The 25,566-nt window shown below is 49.9% G+C and overlaps 1 protein-coding gene across 1 annotated transcript; it reads right to left on the reverse strand.

Annotated features, from left to right (window-relative positions):
• Positions 1-4,423: 4,423 nt before the first annotated feature.
• TRPV5 (transient receptor potential cation channel subfamily V member 5) lies at positions 4,424-25,558 on the reverse strand. The gene is made up of 15 exons (XM_024572856.3): positions 25,257-25,558; positions 22,982-23,079; positions 22,749-22,871; positions 22,233-22,370; positions 21,866-21,964; positions 21,601-21,776; positions 21,062-21,208; positions 19,249-19,461; positions 12,196-12,282; positions 12,022-12,098; positions 11,653-11,818; positions 11,382-11,448; positions 9,882-10,150; positions 6,906-7,012; positions 4,424-6,163 (listed from the first exon to the last, which is right to left on the reverse strand). The coding sequence occupies exons 1-15, from the start codon at positions 25,382-25,384 to the stop codon at positions 5,866-5,868; spliced, it is 2,193 nt and encodes a 730-aa protein (XP_024428624.1). The 5' UTR covers positions 25,385-25,558; the 3' UTR covers positions 4,424-5,865.
• Between the last annotated feature and the right edge of the window lie 8 nt (positions 25,559-25,566).

Below are 25,566 nucleotides of genomic sequence, written 5' to 3' on the forward strand. Positions count from 1 at the left end.
CCAAGGTCACCTTTAGGTAGCCACAGGCTTTGATATATCTGTCTCTGTCCCTTACCTCTTATCTCTGAATCAGAAGGCAGGGCCTAGAGAGGGAAGAGGAAATACAGGGAGGGCGAGAGCAGAAGAGAGGTGAACAGGGGACTGGCCAGTACATCCTGAGGACAGCTCCCTCTGTCGGGGAAGTTTTAGTGGCTCACATGCTTTCCCGAGTACGCTGCTAGTACACAGCCACAACAGGGAGACAAGTCAGAAACCATCAGCTGATACTGCGGCAGGACATCAAAGGAAAGCTGGACTGTTCCCCTGTCCTTCTAGCCCCTAAAGGGCCCTTGCTGGCTAGTGGGGTGCTTGTGGGAATGAGGAAGTTGGCAGAGGTAAACCAAGTGGCCCTTAGGTCATCCCAGAACCCAAGGTAGCCAGCTGCTGGCCAATGTAGTCCATGGCAGTGGGAGTGGTGGCAGGGACAGTGTCTCTGGGAGGAAGCTTGTGTCAGACCCCACAGTTGAAGTCACAGCTTAATCGGAAAGGAAGCAAGCATCTAACTCAGCAGAAGGGAGGAGAGGAGAGCAAGTATTGTTGAGAAGAAACCACGCATGTGCACACACAAGCAGACCCCCATTACAGGTGCCCAGCACCGCACAGGTGAGGAGGTCATGCACACTCAGCACCTCCAGCTGCAGCCTGGCCTTGCACAAGCCCCCGCCACCTCAAGCCCCAGGGCTGTCACCAACGCCTCCTCAAGGCCAGGATGACAAAGAGGTGGTACAAGCAAAGGAAGCAGGTGTGTCCTGTGCAGTCCAGGTGGCTGCTGCCTGGCTGATCTCCCAGGGCAGGGAGAGGGGACATGTTACCCAACCCACTCAGTGTTACTGGCCAAGTGTTTCTTTCCTTGCACATTTCTCATCTTCCCCCACTGACTTTTAAGAAACAGGTAGGCCTGAACTGGAGAAGTAAATGATCCTTGACCCCATGTCAGCGTGTTTTCTCAGCTTTTCATCACCTGAACTCAGGTGTGCAAAGGCGCCTTGTGGGTGCCACAGTTGGTTCTCGCTCCAACTGCATTTTTATGCCCTGGTTTTGCCATGCACAGCAGATGCCCCAGGTACCCACAAAGTCCACCTCTCTGGCTTCTCACCTTCAGGACCCCAGACCTTCTCTGGCATTCCTTCGGTGTGCCCTTCCTCCCAAGTTCACTGGCAGAGCCATTCCTCAGGGCTCCTCCATGGCCCTGCTTACCAGAACCTTGTCAATAAAATACTTGGCAAACAGCTGGAAGGGGACATATTGGGAAAGCTCAGAGCCTCCTGTGAGAACAAGACATCCCTCCTGTCACCTCCCAGCTTCTAGTGTGGGGAGCAGTCAGGAGAGAGAACGTTCTGCCATCTGATGCAATCAGGGAGGAGGCAGACCGGAGCGGAGAAGGGTAACAATTTAGGGGTACCCAAAGAGTTCCTGAGGCAGGCACCACAGTTTTTCTTTGTCCCCCATCTCTGGTCCCTGTCTCCAGAGCCACATCAACAGACCTGGTGGCTGCCTGTTGGAACAAGAGCATCTGCCGGCCACTTGAACCCTTCAGCTCATGGGCCGTGCACCCTCTCTGCACCATCCTTCCGAAGTGGCTGTGCTTGCGTCTCTGCTTTTCTTGTCCGGGCTCCTGACAGCAGACTCAGAAGGCTGGAGACTGACTTGGCTGCTTCTTTCAGAAGAATCCACACACCAGTCGGTTTGGTAAGTTCGGTCCCAGAGCTCCGTGGCTGGGGCTCTTCTCTTCTTGCCTTCTTCCTCCACATCTTCTCTGCTTCTTTCTTCTTCTCCTCCTCCTCCTTCTCTCTCTCTCTGTCTCTCTCTCACACAGAGATACACACACACACACATACGTACATACACATGCTGGGAAAATTTCTCAATGATCACATCCGTATTGGCGTTTTTCCTTTCCCAAGTGTTTCCACCCCTATCATCTGCTCATTTTCAATGATTCCAACCCCACTCAAAGGCAAGTACATTTCACCCCACTGGGAGCACTTAGAATAAAAACAGGTGAATCAGTCACAGATTCAGTCCATGGGTATTTATCACCCACTACCTTGTACAGGAATTATGCCAAGCACTGGCAGCACGATGATGAATGAGATGGACGTCCTTTTGCCTTATAATCTACTAAAGAAGATGGACATTTAAACAAGGGACCACAGTGAAGTGCAGGATATATAATAACACACAATCAATGTGTGATCGTTGAGACCAATAGGATGAATACAAGTTACAAGGCCAGAAGGGTGTAATGGTTGCAGAAAGGCAGAAAGGTCCAGAAACTGTGAAGGTCAAGGAGAAGGAGAATATAGCCCCATTGAGCAACTAATAATACTTCAGTTTGGTGACAGAGTGCAAGAGGGGAGGGGTGTGCGGAGGCTGGAGAGGTTGCCAGGGGCCAGCGCAAGGAAGCACGCTCAGGAGACTGCCGTCTGAGGCAGAGGTCGCCTTTCATGAAGGTCATTTCGGCTGCAGTGTGCACTGTGGACTGGAGGAGACCAAGACTGTCAGCAGAGAGAGCAGTCAGGGGCCTACTCCTGTAATGCAGGCTGGAGATAACAGCAGCCTGTTTTGGAATGCCAATGGGGGCCAGAAAAGTGGAGACAAAGGAACAGGGTGGTTTTATGCTGGATGGGCGTGGAACAGTCTTCCAAATATATTAAATGAGAAAAGCAAGGACTGTTTTCCTAACATACTGGACTATTACATGTGTTTTTAAGAGGAATGTATGCACACATATGCTTGGGTGTGCAGGGAGTAATTTTGGAAGGATAAATAACAAACTATATTGTAAGAGAATGTCCCCAGGAAGAACACCAGAAAGGCTGGGATGGAGGGGGGAAAACATTTCCTCCCCTGTATACCTGGGGTGCTCTTACAACTTTGTGATGTATTATTATTACTATGAGTTACTTTTCAAAGGAGGTTTTAGGTGATAGAATCCACAAGACCGGAGATTTGCTGGAGACGAGAGTTGAGACAGATGTGTAGATGACGCCCAGGATTCCGGCTTGGGCAACCTTGCCTATCATTTCGCTGGAAACATTGGTGGAGGAGCAGGTTTGGTGAGGAAGAAAAGCTGTTCGGTTTGGGACATGCTGAGTTTGAGGCGTCTGTAAAATATCCAGGTACAGCTGTCCAATAGGTGGGCATCCAAGCTCTTCATGCCTGGAGCTCGGGAGACAGATCTAATCTGAAGACAAGGGGTTGGGAATCACCAACGTGTCCATGCTTGCACAGTCTTTGAAGTGGATGGGACTGCCCAGGAGGGGAGAAAAACAGAGCCTGTGGACCAAAAATGTTGACGGGACTGGAAGGAGGAAAACAGAGTGGCGGTGCGTGGCAGTGGGCATGCTGAGAGGTGGTGAGTGCTTGAGTATAATCTGACACATGCTACAGAGGCTTCAAGCAAGACTGAGACTTTCGGAGGACTTAGCTGTAGGAAGACAGATAAGCTTGGTGAGGGTGATATCAGTAGCATGGAGAGGTAAGGTCACATCGCAATGGACTGAGGTCTCTGCATGAGGTCAGTGGATCATGGAGTCTTCCCTTAAGAAGTCTGGCCCTGAAGAGGGAGTGGAGAAGACGGGGCAGTCGTAGCTAAAAGGTGGGGTGGGGTGGAGGCCATCTGCGATGTGTTGGGAGACGGGAAAGAACAGAGCACGGTTATTTGCTGACTAGCACCCATGGAGAGGGAAAGGTGGAAGAGACACACATGAGAACACTAGAGAAGACAGTGGTAGACACTGATGATGGAAGGGAGGGAAGGAAAGCTGGACCTGGGGACAGATGGGAATCTAGCTGTCCACAGGAGAGGATGTGCTTCCATGGTGGCAGAAATATGAGGGACCCCAGTGACAGCACTTTCGGAACCCACGCCCCTGGGAACACGCATGTGGGAGTGTGTGCATGCATGCTCGTGGGACCCCTCACTGTTCCACACTCTTCTGTGCTTTGCGTGAGTACCTGGCTGAACCTGTCCATGGTTTCACAAGTCCCATGTATCTCTTTGCTATCGTAGGCCATGGTCCTCTTCAAAGTTATTATGGCTTCTTGCTGAGGGTGATGATGGTGCTGGGGTGAGAAGTGAAGGGCTGGAGACAAGAGGGAGGCTGCTCCTAAGCTCCTGTCGCGGATGCCCTGGATGCCTAGTTCCTACTTCCCTTCCTGAAGAAGGATGGCCCCTCTTCCGTTATTGTTCACCCCACAGCTCAGCACGGGGGGCAAACGAACCGGAGAAGGCGAGATGGTGGCGGCAGCAGATGTAGCTGGAAGCTGCCTCCAGGCACAAGGGCGATTAGTTGCTAATGAGCCACCTGACAGGCAGATCAGGGACAGTCTCATAAAAGAAATGATTAGAAAGGCAAAATGTACCACACATATTTAAAAACACACCAGGATGCAAATGAGATACAAACATTTTAGACTCCAAGACTCCAAAAGCAGGAATAAGACCACTCAGAAACAACAAAATATCAACACAGTTCAAACATGGGCAAAGGACTTCCACAGACATTTCTAAAAAAAAAAAATGTTTTACAGATGGCCAATAAACACATAAAAAGGAATTCAATGTCACTAGGCATTAAGGAAAACACAAATCAAAACCACAATACGGTATCACTTTCCATTCATTAGGGTGGCCACTGACAAAACCACAAAGACAGAAAGTAGCAGGTATTGGTGAGGATGTGGAGAAAATGGAACGCTCATGTATTGCTGGAGGAAATGTAAAACAGCACAGCTACTGTGGAAAAGGGTATGGCAGTTTCTCAAAAAAATTAAGCAAAGGTCACCATAAGATCCAGCAATTCCACCTGTGGGTATAACCCACTGAAAACAGGGACTTAGATATCTGTACACCAATGTTCGTAACAGTATTACTCGCAAGAGACAAAAGGTGGAACCAAATGTGCGACAATGGATGAATGGAAAAATAAAATTTGTATGTACATACAGTTAAATTATAATTAAAAGGAATGAAATTCGTACACATGCTACAACATGGATGACTCTTGAAAGCATTATGCTAAGTGAAATACATCAGACACTGTAGAATTAATACTGGATGATTCTGCTTTTATGGGGTGCTGAAAACAAATTTATAACAGAAAGTAGAATATTGGTTACCAGGGACTATGGGGAGGAGATGATGGGAAGTTAATGGTTAATGGGTACAAGAGTGTCAACTTGAGATGAGAGCGTCCTGCAGATAAATACTGGTAATAGCGGTACTACAATGTGAATGTAGTTAATGCCATGGAATTGTATACCTAAAAATGATTAAAATGATAAATTGTATGTGTATATTACCACAATAAACTTAAAAAAAAATAAAGCAAGTATAAAGAGCCTTTCTTCTTGCAGTCTGTTAGTTGCCGTTTGGTTGCTAGGTGGGGAGAGAGTCCTTCAGGGCCACAGGAAAGAGTCGAGAGCCACAGCCCTAGCTCTGGGCCTGGCTCCTCCCACGTGAAGCTCTCGGAGCCTGTCTGGCTCCACCGCTGACTACTTCCCTGTACCTGCAGGGGGCAGACATCGTTAGTGTAGCATTCCCTACCTGGTGTCTCTGATGGCCAAGTCCGACTTTGCTAGAAAAGATACCTTCTTTTCCCAAGATATGGGACTTCCAGAGGATGTGTAGGACAACACAGGCTATGGCCCATCTCCAGAAATGCTTAGGTGAAGGCTGAAACATGGTCTTCGGAATGATTCTGCCCACAGCCTCCCATGATTAACTGCATGGGAGTTAGATACTGGCCTAGGAAAATGTCTCTCTGTCTGCCTCCCACCCCAGGCCACCTGGAGTCATGTTGAGAGTAACAGGGGTCCTAGTCACAGATAAATATTTTCATCTCCATCCCCCTCGCTAAGGTCCAGTCCAAGATTCATGTGTCCCAAGGTGTTGCGACGAAGGACGTCCCAGCCCCAGTGGCTGCTGCTGCTGTGGGACGTGGTCCGGGACAGAGAGGGTGTTGGCAGGGTCATGGAGGTTCTGGCTTGAGTCCCACTTTCAAGCACAGAGGGACGTTTCTCAGAAAGATGCTCTTGTTCATCCTCCTTATCTGAGGACTTGAAAGCTTCCACATAGCGCAGCACTCGCAGAGGGTTTTGGTCATTGAGGCTCTCGATTCTGAGGAGAGGGGAGGGGAAAGCACCCAGTTGAGATGGGGAGGCACGGGCCATAGGGAGAAAGCAAGGCAAATGGGACACATGTCGGGAAATGGGTGGGGAGGGAAAGGGAAGGCAGAGAGCTGAGCTGACATAAGAAGAGCATCCGGGGGAAGCGAAGGAGAGTGCTCTGGAATGGAGGACCAGCTGGGGTGGGGACCAAAGAAGCCTTGCATGTAGGAATTGAGTGTGGGTACAAGGGTTGGGGAACATGGGTGCATATGAAGCGGAAACAAAGCCCATTAAGAGAGATAACCATGTCACAAACACAAGGTGCAATCCAGGACATAAGTAAGAAGAGAGGAGAGCCAGGTTAGAGCTAAGAATACAGTATGAAGGAGGTCAGCTTCAAGGCAAGGATATAGTAGAAATGGGGGTCAGCAGGGAGCAAGACTACAAGCTGGGTAACCCATGCTCACATGTCCCAGCATGGACACATATATAACATGGAGCCTTTCACTGCCCTGACACACACACAGCCCGGGATCTGCTATCGTCGCTCTTTCTACCCCTCCTCGGCTCCAGCCTCCTCCCTCATACTGGCTAAGAGGCTCGCTTTATAGAGTGATGACTTCCCCTTTGGGTCCAATGTGGGATCCATTCTCAATAAGAATGGAGAGGAGGGTGACAAATGTGGAACTGGTCATCCTTGTTCCCACAGGATCGCAGACATTTTCAGTTCATCCATCTATGTTGTCACTCACCGTAGGAACCAGCGGTCGCCCAGCCCGTACTTGCACCCACAGATGCCAGAGCGAGGCCACAGGAAGCGAGGCATCTTTCTCTCCAGCATCACTGTGGTGGCCACGACCTGGAAGGAGGAGAGAGGAGGAGGAAGAGCTCAGAAAGAGCCATGAGCTTCGGAGAACACTGGCAGCCGGGAACAGAGGAAACTGTGGAATAAGGCACCAGATCTGAGTGAAGGTCACGGTCATTAGCCACACCCTCACCTGTGCCAGGCACCAGGCTATCTGCTCTACTCACTCATCGTAAAAGGAGAGAGAATATTTTATGAATGCTTTAAATAAAACCATCACTCCTACATCACTATTCCTATTCACGGAAAATGCGTCGCTCCAAAGGAATCTCATTGACTTTTTCGTAGGAAAGCCATAGACCAATTAGCTTGATTTACATAAAATGGTTAAATGGAATCTCTATGGTCCGGAGGATTAAGTAATGTTGCCGGTGTTTGGGGAGTTTGTAGCCAATTAAGGACTCACATCCTAAGGAGGAAAAGAATGGGTTAATTCTTGGCACACTTGGCAGGGAAATTCTAGTGGCACGTCATGTGCTCTGTACTTTGCCCAGACCTCATTAATCACTTAGACAAAACACAGAAGAAAAACTTATCAAATACGCCTGTGACACAGAACGGGGAGGGCTATGTAATTTGCAAGGTGACAGACACAATATAAAAATGATCTCACCAGACTGGAATGTCGGGCAAAAATTAATAACGTAAAATTTAAGGAAGCCAAATGTAAGGTTCTTCATTTAATGTCTAAGACTCAAGTACCTGTAAGTACAGGAACACGGTGAAGGAGCTTGGATTAGTAAGTTGTGTAACAGAGATGCAGGGTTCTAGTTGATCATAAGCTTAATAAGGGTCAATTGTATATTTACCAAAAGACTTAACTCAGGTGTAGGTGCTATTTATAGTACAGTGTCCAAAGCAAGGAAGGGCATGCCCACTCTTCATACCACATTCCTCCGATCGTATCAGGGCCATTCTAGTTTTGAAAGGACCATGATGTATTAGGGCATGAACAGAGGGTGCCTTCGGGATGGACTGGGGCCAGGAGGCTGTATTAGTTGAAGGAACTGCCAAGTCTTGAAAAAGCCCAATTCTCCACGCTCTATTCTCGCACTCCCTGTCTTCCTCCACACTTCTCTTAATCTTCTCTCTGTTTCTTAGCTGTGCCAAGTTCCCTCCAACCTCAGGAATCTCAGTCTTTCTCTTCCCTTTCCCTGGATAGCTCTTCTTCCTCTTTATCTTAAAAAGGACGTTTACTGTTTCTCCTTGGGCCATCTTCCAGCCCATCTTTCACTTAGAGAATCACCCCTTCTCTACCCTCAGTCCATCAGTTCGAGTGGACTTGTCTGCGCAGAGTTCTGGTTAGTTGCTCTATCCTCCCCCAGACCCCTCTTCCACCACCACCACCACCACCACTACCAGTCCTTGGCCTTAACCTTCAATTTAAGGCCGTGCCTAGGACTCAGACGTGTTGCAATGATATGGGACTTAGACTGGATTCTCTGGGTGAAAGATGTCCCTTCAAAAGCACATGTTTCACAGAGTCAGGAGGCACACAGAGTACATATGTGGCGCCCTTGGCATTGTGATGGGAAGCACACCTCCTCGTTCCTTTGGGAGTTTAGAGCTTCGCAAAGCTGTCTCACCACCACGACGGGAGAGACTGCCTTAGAGAAGCTGGAGAGAAGAGAGCAGAACAGAACAGCTGAGGCAGTGTGTGGAATGGGGGCCCGGGCCCCGGGCGCACAGGCCCAGCACTAGTTCAGTGCTTTGAACTTCCCACTTATGAGGACCAGCTCCGGCTCCTCCACTGCTTTTTTAAAGTCTAATTGAGTTTGATTTTCTGTTCTGGAGCCAAGAGTCCTGAAGGATGCAAACCCTAACCTCTGCCCCTTTCCCTCATCTTAACTGGCTAATTCTTACCCGTGTTTAGGGCTCATCTTAAATGTCCTCATCAGGAAAGTATTGGCTGACTTTCCTGTCAGACTCCTCTGTTGCACCCTGTTCTTAACATTTACGTCTCTGTGACAGTTTTATTACAATTGTACAGCTTCCTCAGAAGTCATTTGTTTACTGTCTGTCTTCCCATGACTGTACATTCCATGAGGGTACAGAGTGCACTGGTGTGTTCATGCTCGCATTTCCCAGCTCCTGGACACTTCCCAACTCACAGCAGGCTCTAGATGATTATTGCTCCGTGAATGAAAAGTCTGCAGGGTTAAACAATAACTGTATGCAAATAGTTGAATGGTGCTCATTTGGGAGAGTGTGTCCTACATGATACAAGAAGGAAAGACTGGGGCCAAAGAATGGAATTATAGAAAGGTAAGTTTCAGTTCAATGCAACATGGGCTTTTCCAATAACAACAAAAACATTTAAAATGTGAAATAAGCTCTCCTCCTCCCAAACACTGCCCCAATCTACATGATAATAAGGTCCTAATCAGCATTTAAAATGATATTAACTGACCCTCTGACCAATAAATGATCATACATGGGGTAGAGAGTCAGCCAGAGGGCACTGAAGACATTGCCGACTCTACAATTTTGTTAAGACTGTGATGATATTAAAAAACGAGACCACAGGGAAACAGGGACTTACAGAAGCCAACAGAAGAGAAGGTCCAAATGAAGAACTGGAAGCGTAAGAACAAGACAGTTCTAGTTCTCACTGGACTCTACTCTGACCGCTTGATCTACTCTTGCCCTGTGACCAATGCCCTCCAATGTTGGGTATTGATCCTACCCATTGCCGCCATTTTACCCTCCTTTGTCCCCTCCATCTATCCAAATCTACCTCTGTTAAGGTGGCAGCTCCGCTGGGTTTTCTGTGACTCTCCTAAGAGTCATCCGCCATAACATCACATTCTGATTTTTCTCTCCATCCCCCGCACCTTCGTCAGACGAATACCGGTAAACTCACCTGAGCCCTCCAGAGCTCATCCCGCTCTTGGGCCACCCGCCAGTGAGTGTCGCCCATCATGGCGATGAGGAGGTTGAGCATGAGCAGGGTGGCGATGATGGCGAAGGCAGCGTAGGTCATGCTGTACATGAAGGGCAGGTCCACGTCATAGTTGGCAGGGCCGTCGATGATACTGAGGAAAAGCTCAAAGGTGCTGAACAGTGCTGTGGGGAAGTCATAGAATTCCCCCAGCTTGCTCGGGTCCTCTGTCTGGAAGATAATATAGAAGGCTGCTCCGCCCAAGAAAAGGGAATGGAGATGAGGAAAAAAGAGAGTTACCACATAAGCATTCAATCTACCTCCAACATATATCGCCATACACTTGTGCACACGCACAAACTTACACACCCACAAATGTAGATATGTGAATGTGTATGTGTAAATCACATTTTATCTGCAGACCTGGCTGATCATAAGATGTCCTATCCCTCTGGATAATGTTAATACTCAGTCACTGAACAAAACTTATACATACATGAAATTTTTCACAGTGTTATCCTTTTATAGCTCAGCTGCTGGTACAGTTTTTTGCTCTACTGTTCTGTGGGATCCCTGTTCAACAGGGAATCCCTGGGACAGGAAGTGTGGCATTTGTACTGAGTTCTGGTCTTTTAGAGTTGGGGGATCTTCAAATGTCCTTTAGTACACCCCCTTGTCTTATGGATGTACAGTTGCAGACACTGAAGCCTGGATTAGACTTGCTGCCCTTTGCTCTTCCTTCCTTTTTCTGCCTTTCCCTAAACACTTCTTTCTATTCATTCGCTTACCTTGTCTGCCCCATCCCACCCTTATCCCTCCCCCTGTCCCTGACCCCTCTGCCCTCCATTTCCTTGCTTTGCTCCTCTCTCTCCCCCCTGGCATTCTCCCACTGTGCCTCAGGCCTCCGGTGAGCCCTGCTTGCCTCTCTCTTCCCAGTGTCTCTTCACAACTCTCCGCCTGTTTTCCTCTCTCATTCTTTAAGCTTTCCAAACATTTTTTTCTTTGCTACGTCCTTTTGAGAATTCTTTCCCTTTTTCTTTCAACTTTGACCACACCTAGTAAAAAAGCATGGTATGTGTTTTTGAGTGCTTTATGTTTCCTCTTCTAGAGAGTAAAGAGAGAGAAGGCTTAAACACTGCTCTGTCTGTTTGCCTACATCACCTTCTGAGACCTGCAAGTGACCAGTCATTCCTGTTTAACATCCCTCTCACGCCAAAGCCCTTTTCCTATGTTGTCCTTTAGAGAGCTTGCAGGGCATTTAGGCAACAGGAATGCCTTTGGCTCGGAAATTCAGAGCACCTGGGTCTACCTTCTAGGCCAATCTCAGTGACCCTGACTCTGTGGACATCAGAATGCTTTTGGACTCACTTTCCATGGTGGAGAGGGAGGGCGCAGCAAGTGAGAATGGAGAGCCAGAGTGAGAGTGAATGATCCAGAGGCTTGGATCCAAGGATCTAGGAGGGGAGGGAGTAGTGCTCTTACTTGAGGCAAATCCCAGAATAACCACAGCCATCAGCCAGCAGAAACGCAGTAGGTCTCCAAAAATCATCTACAGGAAACAGAGAAGGGGAGAGAGGGTGGGGTGATCCCTTTTCCATCTCAGCAGCTACCACAAATAGATTAGGAGGTCCCGGTAGTGCCACCAGACCCACTCTAATCAGCATTTTCCTCTCTGTTCCCTTTCCCTTCCTCTGTCTGGGAGGGTCCTATAGTTGAGGCCAGAGGAAGCTTGGGGGTATGGGGAAGTGCTGACCTTCTGGATCATGATGCTGAAGGGGCCCAGCATCTGGAATCCTCGGGCAAAGTACATGACACTGCACCAGCCCAGCACCAGGGAAAGCGACATGGGCACTGCCTCCCCGTTGGTGTTGGTGAGCCTCATCACCATGGTGACCAGCACTAGGGAGGCAGAGGTGATGCTGGGGGGAGAGAAGGGTGCAGAGAGTGAGAGGAGGACTGGCAATAGTCTAGGTCCCCACCAGCACAGTTGTAACTTGGGGTGGAGGGGCACCCGCACACTCAGGCTTAGTTTTTATATGTAAAACACACATACAGGGGGTCAGCTGAGGTTCCAACAGTTCTGGTGAGAGAAGGTGTGGGGATGGAAGGAAGGAACACTCACATGATGACATGGAATGGCCCCCCAAGGACAGTCTGGCCAAAATAGCAAGAGGCACCAACCCTGAAGATGTCCGGGATCTAGGAAGAGGCCAGGAAAACAAAAGACCATGGAGAATGCAGTTTGGTCTGGGGCCTCGGCGGGGTGGACTCAGCCTGGACCCCAGCTGCACCTCACCTCTAGGAACAACATGATCAGAGCCCCGATGACGGTCACCAGCTCCCCAACCAGCCGGATTTTATCCTGTTCAGTAACATAGGCCTCCTAGGAGGGGAAATTCCAGATGAGAAATGCTTTCTGATGGAGTGAGACTCCAATCCTCTTGGGCAAGTGGTTCAAAGTAACTAAAGTCTATCCTGGATGAAGAAAAGCTCATCTTACCACCACCACCAACCCTTGATGGTATTTGTCCTTGTGGCCAGCTCTGTGACCAGGACATCAGCACGTAGCCGAGGTTTAATCAGGCTGCTTATGCCGACCACTTGCGGTATCCCCTCCCAGGTCACCTTTCATATACATGTCGTGAGCGGTAACTTAGGATAAATCTACAGAGATCACATTTCACAGCATCAGGTTAAGAAAGTTACTGTAACAGGAAGAGGTATTAGTGGCTTGGAAGGGTTTCATCTATGTGGAAAGTCCAGCTTTTCCAACCTCATTGTGGTTCCCGGCAGGTAGAACAGACTATAAACATACCATAGTATTCAGTTTCCCGTAAGGGGCCAGAACCCACGAGCTCTGGGTCAGTCCCTAAACCTCCCTGAGCTTTAGGTTTCTCACCCGTAAAATGGAAACTCTGATATTTACCTCCCCAGGGTTATTGTGAAGTTGAAATTAGATGATGTACTTGGATGCAGTTTATAAACCATAAAGTACAATAAATGTATTTATTGTGGTTTTATTATGACTTGGCAATAAAGGGCAGATGGTAATAAAGTGGGAGTGCTAGAGACATTATATGGATTTTAGTTCTGAGGAAAGGCCCCTGCTTTATCCTGGGCGGTGGGTGTAGAAAGTATAGCCCTAAGGTCAATATGGAGAGAAGACCATCCTCCTTCTGTGCATGTTACTGTGCTTCCCAGTGAAAGGCTTTGGAACATGATACAGAGGCACCGATAGAATTCTACAGCAATAACCCTTCACCTTTGTGAAGTCCTGAGCCCCTCCGAGAATACCCTAAAGACTACAGCCCCTCCTTCTAGAAAACTGTTCACACGGATGTCACCCCCACATAAAATTGTACAAATAATTTTAGCGTATTCAAGCACCCTTCAGGCTTTGGGGAACTGTGCTCCAGGGTCCCATCTCTGAACAGTGCACCCAAGATAGGAGGGGAGGGTCCCTGGGGCCAGTGGGAAAGTTGATGATCTCAACTGGGGAGGATGTGACTGCTCCTGAGGCATCAGAGATGCTGAGCATCTTTCCTCTGCTAATAAACTGTAACCTCTGAGTATCCCTCTGCAGGCTACTTAGGCACTGCCCTCGCTGGTCCAGTGCGAGGCATAGCTTTTGAAACAGGAAGAGACGCCCTATGGCAAGAGGTGATCTATGGTGTAAAGGAGGTGCCCACCAAGGGCCCCGTGGCTGAGAGCAGAATGTGTAGGTCATGTGTAGGAGTGTGTAGGTCAGCTCGGAAGAAGCCAAGGAGATAGCCCTTAACAGTAGGGCCAGGCTGGCCAGCAGATGGTAGAAAGGTTTTGGGTCCATCATGTGGGGCCAGGAGAGACCAGGAGAAGGGCTGGGGTCTGTGAGTTGGGAGAGCAGTGTGCTCTAACAACCTGGGACTGGACTCCAGTGATTTTTTTGTCATTTAAAGACTTGACAATCTGTAAACATCTCTGGCATGTATCTCTGTTGAGAAACTGGTAAATTTTATTTTATCATAAAACAGGGAATTCCCCTTTTCCCTTGCTTCCAAGGAAGCTCAGAGTTCTTTTTTCATCCCCAGTGCTAGCCGCTACCATATTTTGCCATGTATAACGTGCACTTGTTTGCCCAAATTTTCTGAGGGAAAAATAAGGATGCACATTATACATGGGTAGTGCCTGAAATACCTTGTACCCGTTCTTGTGTTTGTAATTATTTGTTACATAAAATGTCTTGTCCCACAATATGTTCAAAGACAAATGCTAAAATTCCTCTATAATCCAAAAAGCAAGTATCTAAATATAAAGAAATAAAGAAGTGAATTAAAAAATTGAAATGAAAGACTTTTTCCTGAAAGTTTGGGCCAAGAATATGGGTGTATGTTATCCATGGCAAACTACGGTACTTTGAATAACCTCTCCTCTGACCTTCTGAAATTCAGTTCATGGGTTTGTCCTTTATCTTAATGTTGTCATGGCACCTGCCTCCAATTGTTGGACATGCCACCTCCTTTTGAGACCAGACAGTATGCAGTAGGATACATAAGTACATTGACTATAGAAACAAAGTAACATTAAATATAGAAATAAATAACTGCATCTATGCCATATATGTGTCCGTACAAAATTTTTGAATTCATTTTAAAACTTTGTCTCTTATTTGAGTGTGTCTGGAAAGCTGCTGCGAATCTTTCCTTGGCTCAACTAAGAAGAAAAGGAACCAAGTGTGCACAAGTTGGCCAGGTGAGTGGTGGGGGATCCGAGTGCCCGCAGGGGACACTGGGGGAGTGACATCACCTATTCCCTCAGGAGAGGAAAAGGGAAACCTCAATGGAAGGAGAATGTTGGGGACAGTCTCCATCACCACCACCTCCTTCTGGGATTTCCCCTCACCAGGGCCCTTAGCTTGTTCAACAGATTCCCATACAAGTAGGAGTTCCCCTGCTCAAGTTCACCTGCGAGCAACAGACGTGTCCAGAGACCCCCAACTTTGCTTCCGTTCTACCTGGGATCCAATTGCCCTAAAAAGAAGTTCTCTCCACCACTCTGTCACCAAAGGTCCTCTCCCTTAAACCAGGTGGTAGGGTGCCACAGTCTCCTTCCTCAGCCACATTTTCCTGGCTCACCCTTACTTAATCCCCAAGACTTAAGTCACAGCACTCCTCTGGGGTCAGGTGTCTCTCTTGAGGGTACGTGGTGCCACCCTCTGCTCATGGCCCTCAGCCAGCACCCTGACATAGTCTGGCGCTCCGGATCTCACCAGAAATCTTAGAGCTCCCTGAGAGCAGGGACGTCTAACTCTGACTTCTTATCCACAACACACAACACAGTAGGCATCCGAATAATAAGAAAGGAAAGAAGGAAGGAGGGAGAGGGGAGGGTACAAGCTGAGCACCATCTGAGAGGGTCAGAAGGGTGGTCAAGGGGCACTCAGAAAGTGGGGATGGGGAAAAAGGTGACAACTAGTTGGGCATTTCTGGGGTTTTCAGATTCTTAGCTCAAGGTCACCTAAGCAGGCTTGACTAATGTTACACTGAGAAAATATTCCACCCCACCTCTTCAAAAACAAATGTCTTCCAGCAATGACCAGAAGTCTTTACATCAACACATGGCTTGACATTTGGGGTGCTGTCAGCTAAATCCCCTGCAGAGGCTGAGTTCGGTGAGAACTGGCCCAGTGAGACTGTTCTCACTTATCAGCTGGCTGGGCACATGCCTTGAAGCAAATGCCCAGCAAGGGGTAAGGGTGGGCAGCATGGGAAACCTGGGCAGAAGCTGGGAGGGCACCAGAAAAAGTTATCACACCCCAGTTCTAGACCTACTTATCCTCCCCAACATCCCAGTCTTGCAAAAGCATGCAGCTCCCAGAAAGGGTCTTACTGGCTTGTAACGCATTATTATTCTGATCCTCTACCGTGCTCAGGTTTCCAACCAGGCTGCCCGTCAGAAACAACTGGGACGTTTTTGTCACACATCCATACCCAGGCAAACCCTGGACACTCTCATTTAATTAGTGGGGATCAGAGGCCTAGCATTATTTTTTAGACGTAGGTGTTTCTGTTACATACCCCATGTTAAGAACCACTGGGCCCCCAAAAGAGGCAAATGTCCTCGTTTCTGTCTAAAGCTACTTTGTAAGGATTTGTTTATGTCCTGGTCTCTGCATTTTCTTGGGAGGATTAACCTGGGAGATTTCTACATCTCCCACAGAGGAGTTCTGACCACAGAAGTAGGACTTAGCTGTACACCAAGAGGTTAACCACATCAAAAAGTGTGCCTATTATCAAATCTACAAAGTAGCTCTGGTAGCTGGGGGTGGGAGGCATTTCCATGTGTGACTCCGTGCCCCTGCACCCCACTGTCACTCGTCCTGTCAGGGGAAGATTAGGTGTGGCCAGATAAAGGTAAGAGTGGCAGGCCCAGGCTCAGGGCAAAGACTGGGGACATGCATTTCTCGGAAAGAGGGCTGAAATCCAGGGCATTACTTTGGAGGGAGAAATGGCCTGGCTTCATATTAAGGGGGAGGGTTCTGAGCAAAGCAGACCAGAACCCCAGGCTCAGCACTGCCCTCCCCACCTGAGTCTTTGCCAAAGTACTTAACCTTCCTTGACTCCAGTCACCATCTTTAAAATGGTGCTAATGATTTTATTTACTTATGAGGATATCTAGGAGGATCAAATGCTACAAAAGTACTGTGTCATCCAAAATGGGGTCCACAAAATCACAGCATTGCCCAACAGTGAGTCAGAAATGCAGAATCTCAGGTGCCGCCCCAGCCTTGCTTCCAGAATCTTCATGTGCACAGGGTCTGCAGAGCACCAAGCAAGCACTCAGTAGATGTTCCTTCTACCTGGCGGGCTCCCTGCTTCTCCTCGTCTCCTTCCCTGTCTTTAGTCAGCTCTGACTGTTCACAGTGAGTGGTTAGGACCCCTGAGCCAAGTAGTGTAGTGTTGGAGATCAGTGGGGTTTTCCAGTAGCTGGGGTGCTCAGGGTCATTGAGAGCTTACAAGGAACAATGATGTGTGGGCAAATCAATCCCCTAACCATGACAGGCAGAGAATGATTTAAAATGAAGGGAGCCCTGGCCGGGTGGCTCAGCTGCTTGGAGCATCATCCCCTACAGCAAAGGGTCGCAGGTTCAACTCCCAGTCAGGGAACATAACTAGGTTGTGGGTTTGATCCCCGGTCGGAGTGTGTATGAGAAGCAATCGATCAATGTTTCTCTCTTACATTGATGTTTCTCTCTACCTCTCTCTCTCTCTCTCTCTCTCTCAAATCAATAAACATATTTTCAAGTGAGGATTAAAAATAAATAAAATGAATGGAAACCTACCCACACGTCATTCCTGCCACGGTCCTCGGTGGACCATGGCCCAGCAGCAAGGATTTTACCATCCGTAAGTCTCCTGATGCCAACCCTTTCTGCTGGTTTCCCACTCACAGCCCAAGGACAACCAACCAACCACTGCATCTTGCTGGCCGACCCCTAACTACCTCTTAACTGATCTCCCTACATTCTCCCCGGCCCCCTCAAGTCTGTTCACCCTAAAACAGGAACATAAATAGCCCATAAACTCCAGACCAAGTCTCAAGGGGCAGTGCCAAGGAATAGGAACTTTTCGTTGGCATGCTTTGCTACCCAAACCCCTCAGAGCAGCATTCTTAGCCCTCTTAGTCCCCATTTCCCACCAAAAAAGAATATTTGAAAGTCAAGAGTGTTCTCTTTGGGCCAAAGTGGCTTGTACCTAAGTAGAAGGCAAGGGGTAAAAGTGCTGAAGAGGAAAAGGAAGGAATAGGAGAGAGAAAATAATGAATAGGTAGGTGCAGTCAGCTATCAGTATGCTTCGCCTAGTCCTGAGGGCAGGGGAGGGGTTTTAATACACAGCATGGACTATCTGGGTCAAAGGAACGTGTTTGTACTTAATTAGTTCTGCCCCAAAGAGAAGGAGTCACACAGGGAGGAGACTCGGAGCTGATTAATTGCTCAGCATCGCCCAACTCTTGGGCCAGAACGTTATCTACATTCCAGATCCAGAAAACCCCAAGTGTGCCTGACTCAAAGGAAAGTTGGGAAAGAGTGCGTGTGTGAAAATCGGGCCAGCGATGCTGGAAGGGCCAGCCACCCCCAACTCGTTCATGTTTATACCTCATCCTATTTTTAGTTGCTCACCCATCCCACGTGGCCATCTTCTAAATGCCCTTACGTTCCCCATGTGGTCTCCACACCTCCCCTGAGTGCCCAAGCCCCCCTCTAACAAGTGATCAAATCCTTCTCTGTGAGAGACAGGAGCTCTGGATACATGAGCACCTATCTATGTATTGAGAGGCAGTTCTAGAAGCAGGAGAGACGGAGTGTCTTGACCTACTTTGGGTTAAGTGAGACACTTGGCCCTGTTCCTTCCAACTTTGGCCTACCGTTGGCCCTGGACCAGCAGGCAGTTTATGTTCTCTTTCTGACTGTGCTCCAGGCTGAGTTGTACCCTTCGCTGGCCCATCCTTCATAGAGCATAAATCTCCAATCACTTAGCTCCTACTTGCCTGGCTAAATATTTCTTCCTGTGTCTTTTACTTTCTGTCCACATGCCTGCAACCCCTTCCAGCTTTTTTTAAAACAAAAAAGTATTGTCCTACAAATAATCAACCAGCCCAATGTAGCTATGCTTGTAGAAGGTCTATACTCAGAAGTACTCATTAGAGTCTACTCATCCTGTTACATGCAAAGGAGGGTTTGCCTCCTTCAATGGCAGCTCTTACATTTCCTCCATACCTCTATTAGCATCCTCACCACCCAGGTCTCTGAAGGGCACCACAGGAGGCAAGCCCACCAGAGTAAAAGGACCTCAGAGCTCACTTGCCTCAGCCTGCCATGCAGCCCAGGCATCCTCCTGCAGCATGCCAGACAGCTGACACGTTCTAGCTGATGTGCTCCTATCAACCATACACAGAAGTGAATGCAAACCAGAAGGGCTATGCTGCCTTCAAAGACCAGAAATGGACACAGACGTGGACTTGGAGCACAATTTCCCTCCCTTTAGAACAACAGGGTTTCCCTATTCAAGTTCACATTACAAAAGACTGGTTCTCTCTGTACATTGAAAGGAATTTCACCAGGACATGTTGTTCCTAATACTGAACACTCTTTCAGAGTTAGTGAGAAAAGCCACAGTTCCCTGGACAAGTGTACTTTTACCCATAAGCCTCCTCTGTGGTGCCCTAACCTCATGTCCAATTTCTGTCTGGGTGGTTAGGAGCTGGCAGCTGCTCGGGCTCAGGGAGGGGCATCTTTCCTGGGTAGTACCACTTTGGTCCCCAGCACCATCACCCTATGTTTCCATTCCCTTTCATCCCCTCTGTGAAGAGTCACCTGTAGTGGCCTCTGCTCCAGGATGGTGATATCTCGGGACGCATTGTGAGTGCCATTGCGGAACCTGAGGGGGCGGTAGATGCAGCACGTGGTGAAGCAGACCATGTAGAGCAAGTACAAGGCGCCCAGCAGGCAGAAGTAGGGCTGCCCGTATCGCTTCCACTTGAGGCTCACCAGCTGCTTCACAGGCGTCTGTTCCAGGATCTGGCGAGCCTGCCACGGAAGGAGAATGGTGCTTGGGGGACCCAACATAGTACACAGTGCTGGGTCCCCAGATAGGCAGGGCGGTAGCCAGTTATTGCACCTTTCATTCAGTGAGTCAGGTTTTTTTTTTTTTTTTTACAGGCAACTGGTCAATTTCTACTATGTGCTAGGCCTTGTGCTATTGCTACAGGTAAACAATTACAGAATTGAACACAACACACTATAGCATCAGGGAGGCTTTGGAGGATGAGCAGCAGAGAGTTGAGTGAAAGGAGAGTTGGGAAGATCATTCCGTGAAGTAGTAGCAGTTGGCAAGGCAGGAAGGTATGAGAAGCCATTTGCAGGAGAGGTATGGTTGGGGATAAAGAGACAAGACGTTGGGAGTGATGGGCAGGAGTTACAGTGAATGAATTAGATAGTGGCCAGATCACCCTACATCATGAACCATTGAACCTAGAGAAGAGAGATGGTGCCCAGTTCTCAGATATACTTGGCAGGACAGGGCAGGAAGGTCAAGAGGCTCCAGCCATAAGGCAGGAGGAACCTGGGTCTTCTGATGGAATTAATGTAGAAGGCAGTGAGGGATATAAAAGGAGCTAGAAAGGAATGTTGAAGGAAGAGAAACCTGGCTGACCAAGACAAGAACAAAACCTGTAGGAGAACATTGAGAGCCCGCTGAAATCAGAGACCAAGGATTTATGCTGAAACCATCTACCAGAGGGGCAGAGGCTCTAGTTCCTAAGAAATCCTGCACAAAGTTTATCTGTTTCCAGAAATGTTTTATGAGGAAGCTCATAGTTTATTAGCCACTCACCTTCTCTTCTGATGTTCATTAGTACTTACCGTCATCTGAGTTTATGGCTCTAGAACGTTTCCTAGGAGATTATCAACTAGCAGACAAACAACACAAGCTATACTTTGCCACTATCTTGGAGGTTCCTGGAAGCTTGCAGCATTTTCTCTTCTCTGCTTGTGTTCAACACATTTTCCTTTCCTTCGTATCCCTCAACTCAGTCCTGTCTGGATGGCCGTTGCTTTTCCCTCTCTGGAAAGCTCTCTTTTTTCTCATATTCCTGGTGATTCCCAGCTCCTCCTTGAAGCCCCAGCTCAACTACTCCTGGGACATTGTCCCTGGCCCATCCAACCTCCACTTTGCTGCCGCTGTGCACAGCACAGACCCCAGGGTTGATATAGGTTGTGCTCTACTGCAATCATTGAGGAAGTTAACAGGCACTGTGTTTTGTTTATTTCTGTATTCTCAGTTCCTTGTACAGCATGTGGGGCATAGAAGGTGCTCAGGATGCTGAATGAATGAATGAATAGATGAATGAATGAATGAATGAATGATAGGGAGCAACCTCTGTTTGGAGAGTTCCTCATCTGAAATGGCAGTACGAGAAAGGTAAGGGAAAGGGACTAGAGCTAAGCAGAGGGAGAGTGTGGCCAGGAAAAGGTACTGATTGGTTGATTGGACTTTTCTTCCAAAGGCCCCAGGAGTCTCACATCCATCTGTTATCAGGTGAGGGGGAGCCTGGAGCCCAGAAACTTAGCAAATGGACAGGCTCTGCCTGAACACATGACAGCCCTAGATCCTCCATGGCACCCATACCTCCCGTTTTTTGGAGGAGACCACAAGCTCCAGAAAGGACACCTTTTCTCCCCAGGAGTCAATCTCTGTGAGGTCGTAGAGAGTGGAAGTCAGTGGCCCGCAGGTCCACTGGATGTGCTTCCGCTTCTGCATGAGGTGTTGAAACATCTGTGAGGACACAGCAGGGAGTTGAGGGTCAGTGTGCAAGAAGCCAGTCCAGGGACCACCACCGTTGAAGAGCTGGGTGCCCACTCCTTGGGAGTGACTGGCAGTCAGGAATTGGCAAGCCTTTGATTACATGAATCTACACATTACATTTTGGTTATCTCTTCCTCCCACAAACTATATAAAGATCTGAAGGAAGAGAACAGGCAAAGGGAGCAGGACTTGGGGTTCTCTACAGATCTTCTGAAGGACACGTCTCAGGTCCTCCTGAGACAGGGATTCCCGAGGCTCAGGCTTTTAGAGACGGAGTTGGAAATGAGGGACTACAACCCTTTGGTGGAGTTTGGGAGAAGGATCATGAGAACAGCATGTGGGTTTGGGGGCGTGTCCCTCACCACAGTGTTGCCCTCCACTCCCGCCAGCTTGAAGGGGGTGAGGCCCTGGTGGTTGGGCACGAGGTCCAGGGGCTGCAGGCGGCCTCCGCACCCATCGTAGGACAGCAGCAGGTTGTACATCTGGCAGGCGGAGGTCTTGTTGGGCTGGAAGACGAGGATGTGCAACACTGTGTTTCCTGGGGGAGGACACGGGTGTCACATGGCCACTGGACCCACTGTGCCAGCCCCTCCGCACCCCCCCCCACTTCCTGCTCCCAGTGCTTACCCAGGGCATCCTGGGCCCGGATGTTGGCTCCGTGTTCGATGAGCAGACGCACGATCTCCTCGCTGCCCACGCAGGCAGCGAAGGACAGAGGGTGCTCCCCTGGGGACACAGAGGGCTCTGGGCATGAGTGCTGGCTGAGGTGTGAATTCTCCTGGGGACTGCCTGTTCCTCCCCCTTTCTCAGCGCTGGGCCTGGGGACACTTGTCAGCAGAACCAGGAGCAGGGATGGTGCAGGAGTGGCTCTAGCCTTAAGCCCTCTAAGGGCTGAGCCCACCCCGCCCCCACCCCCAGCCTCCCAGGGGCATGGGGCCCTCCCCTCTTGCCCCCCACTCACCTCCCTCCCCTCAGCTCTTGCCCTGGCTCTCACCAAAGTAGATGTGGTTGTGGGGACTGTGGCGGAAAGCTGAGCCTGTAGCTCTGGCAGAGACGCTGGCCCCGTGGGTGAGCAGGGCTCGCACCAAGTTCACATTCTGGTTCAGGATGGCCACGTGCAGTGCAGTCTGGCCTGGTTCAGAGAGAGCCCTCAGTCATGGGGTCTACGCCCAATTCTTTCAGGCACACCATCTGCCTAGCTTTCAGGATGTCCCTAAATGTATTTTCGCCCCTGTCTCAGCAGAGTGGCCTGGTTCCTAGGGGAATTAATCCCTTGGCTGTCTACGGCTTGGCTGGTGGGGGTGGGGCGTAACTGCAATCACTCTGGCGTTGCTGTGAGAGAGAGTCCTGTCTGTCCAGGCACATGAAAGGGTTGAAGGGAAATAATAAATGGTTCAAGGAAGCTGTGAAAGCCAAGACCAGAACCTTTGTATTCTTCCCAACTCCAGGTCCCTCACGTGCAGACCCCCCTCTCCCTGTTCCCACCTTGAAAAACTGTGCGCCTTCTCACCTGCAAAGGGCTCACACAGGGTGGGTTCCAAGGCCAGGTCTGGGGCAGCCTCCATCAGCACCATGGCCACCTCCAGGTTGTCATAGAGGGCCGCTACGTGCAGCGCTGTCTCCCCCAGGGCTCCTGGAGCACAGCAGGACAGGGATGTCAAACCCTCCCCTTGGCCCCTGTGCAGAAACCCCAGGAGTCCTGGCTTTGGGGTCCATCCCCATCCCATCGAACTCTGAGCCTACCTCTTTGTCGCAAGTCGCAGGCTCTGTCCAGCAGAAGTCTCTTCAGGGCACACAGGTCGTTGTTCTTGGCTGCCCAAAGTAGTGGTGATTCTCGAATCCTGGGAGAAGGTGAACACGAGTCAGGCAGAGGCAGAGCTGCATCGAGGCCAAGAGCAGAGGCCTTACATCACACGCGGTCTTCCTATACCAGGTTTCAGGGCTCATTGAGTGGGAGGCTCAGCAGAGGGCTACCGTGCCCAGGGGAGGAGGTCCTGGGCTACGGAATGGGTGGGTGACTCTGGCGGCCCCGAGGGGAAGCCATAGGCCCAGCTGAATCCATCTAAGCTGTGTAAATGTTTCAGGAAGCTGGGGAACTGGAGCAGGTCAGAGAGGTGAAATTTCTGCCCCCGGTTAACACCCTGGCCTGCTGAACTGGCTGTTTCACCAAGGGGAGCTGGAGAGATCAGAACTGGGCAGGGATGGAGAGACAGGCCAGGTGTTGGAACTGTGGATGTTGGTGCATTTCTCAGGTTCTGACTGCCCCTCTGGGCTGTTTGGGTACACAACCCTGCTTGGGGGCAGGAAGAGTTTGGGGTGGGTTATGGAGGGTCTATTCCTTCTAGGTTTTGCCCTCAAATGGAAAGGTCTGAACACCCAGGTTGTAACTGAGAAGGAGCTCAGCTTGGAGCTTCTCTGATGGCACAACTCAGAGCAAGCAGGGGAGCCCTGTGGAGATGCCAGTCCCAGGGCACCGCCCCCGGTTCATCTGCCTTCCCCCTGCCTGGGTGAACCAGACACAGGAGAGCTGAGCCAATCCTGCCAGGCAAGGAAGTCTGAGCTGGCTATAAAGATGTCCACGGGGCCTGGCAGGTTGAGGATCATTTGGGGGAGACTGACTGGTGACCATGGTGTCCCCCAGACTGTCCTCTCCTCCTGTCATCACGGGGGAAAGTGCTTTACTTCAAGAAGCAGCTTTTTTAAATCTCAGTGGGGAGCCCAGATCTGCCCCCACTTAGGGAAGCGATCTCGGGAGGCACCAGCAGAGTGAGGGACAGCCCCTGCCCCTTCTCACCTGGACCCTCCATCCGAGCGCACCCAGCTCAGGGTGGCAGGGCTGGACTTCCAGTGTTCAGCCCTATGTGGAGGGCCCTGCACTCAGCCTCATCTCCCTGGGCCTCCAGCCCACTGCCCCCTGCAGAGCAGGTGCTAGAATCCAGCTCTGTCTCAGAGACTGTGAAGCAGGGACAGAGGCGGGGAGGCCCAAGGTTCTGTCCATCACAGGGCCTGGGTGGGTGTTGGTGAGCAAGCAGAGGGCCTTTCTGGAATGAGGGCACACAATGCACCCGGCCCGCTACTCAATTTACAAGGCCCAGCGCAAAACGGGAGTGTAGAACTCCTTGTTTAAAAAATTACTAAGAATTTTAAGATAATGACAGAAGTGCATTAAGTGGCATGCAGGGCTTTTCTGAGGCCCAGAGCCATGGGGAACTGTAGAGGCCACCTGCCCTGCTCAGTTCAGTTCCCCACTCTCCAGTGGGAGACAAGGCCACCAAACACTGAGAGGCAGAGGCCCGCCCACAGGATGGGTCCCTGCCCTCCCTACGCCCCAGGGTCTGCACCTCAGGGCTAACAAGCCTTGAAATGATCTGCCCCCAAGTGTATCAGCTCCATCTGAACCGAGCATCCCAGGAGTAGACACAGGCTCCATCAATGTCTGTATCCTCGGTTCCCATTGCACCTCACCACGTGGAACCGCAGCACGAAGTAGACTCAATGAAAGGCCGATGGACTGACCTGGGGACTTTCCAGTGTCATCTGGGCTTCCTCCTCAGCTGGTCAATTCCAGGGGAACAAAGCTCTCCTCTTTCCCACCAATCAATCTCCTTTTATACTAATGCTAATTCCTCCCTCTTTCTTCAACCAGCAAGGCCTTTACAACCACAGGGTCTCATCGGTTCCCCTGCAACCTGCTCCCCAGCAGCCTGCACCTGCCTGTAGCCACCCCTGACACACTGGCTTCTTCTATCTGGTCCTTCTGGTCCGCCATCTTCCTCCCCCACCAGGCAGGCAGGTGGGATTCCTGCCTATGAATCTGCGGAATCCACATTCAAGGTCTCCATGCCAACCCCCACCATCCCCACTAGAGGGGCAACTGGGGTTTTGTGACTGTAGTGAGTGGGTTGGGGGGAAAGGGCACATCCAAGTGCCTGGCGCTGAATTCTGGGGTTAGACCCAAGAGGGCAGGAAGGTTTGCAGATCAGCGAGAGCTGGGACGCCACCAGACCAGACAGCCTACCTCTTCTGTTGTAGCAGATGGGCTTCGTCCAGACGCTGATCCCAGTCTTTCTCTCGGAACAGCCAGGAGGTGAGAAGTTTCTGGAGGTGGGTCCAGGACCCTTTCACCTGGGGGGGAGGAACCCCCATGGCCTCTCCTCGCAGACACTGGCAGGTGATGGGCAAGGTAAAGCAGCAGGTCCAGCACTCAGCAGCTACTGAGGTAGTGGCAGCGTTTGCTTGGGGCTAAGAGTGAGACTGAGTGCATCTCCTGTGGGACTCGTGTGTGCAGCGTGCGGCTGTGGGGGGGTGTGTGATTGCATGCACGTGCA

This window comes from Desmodus rotundus, chromosome 6, assembly GCF_022682495.2.
Source record: "Desmodus rotundus isolate HL8 chromosome 6, HLdesRot8A.1, whole genome shotgun sequence".
NCBI classification, from domain to species: domain Eukaryota; kingdom Metazoa; phylum Chordata; class Mammalia; order Chiroptera; family Phyllostomidae; genus Desmodus; species Desmodus rotundus.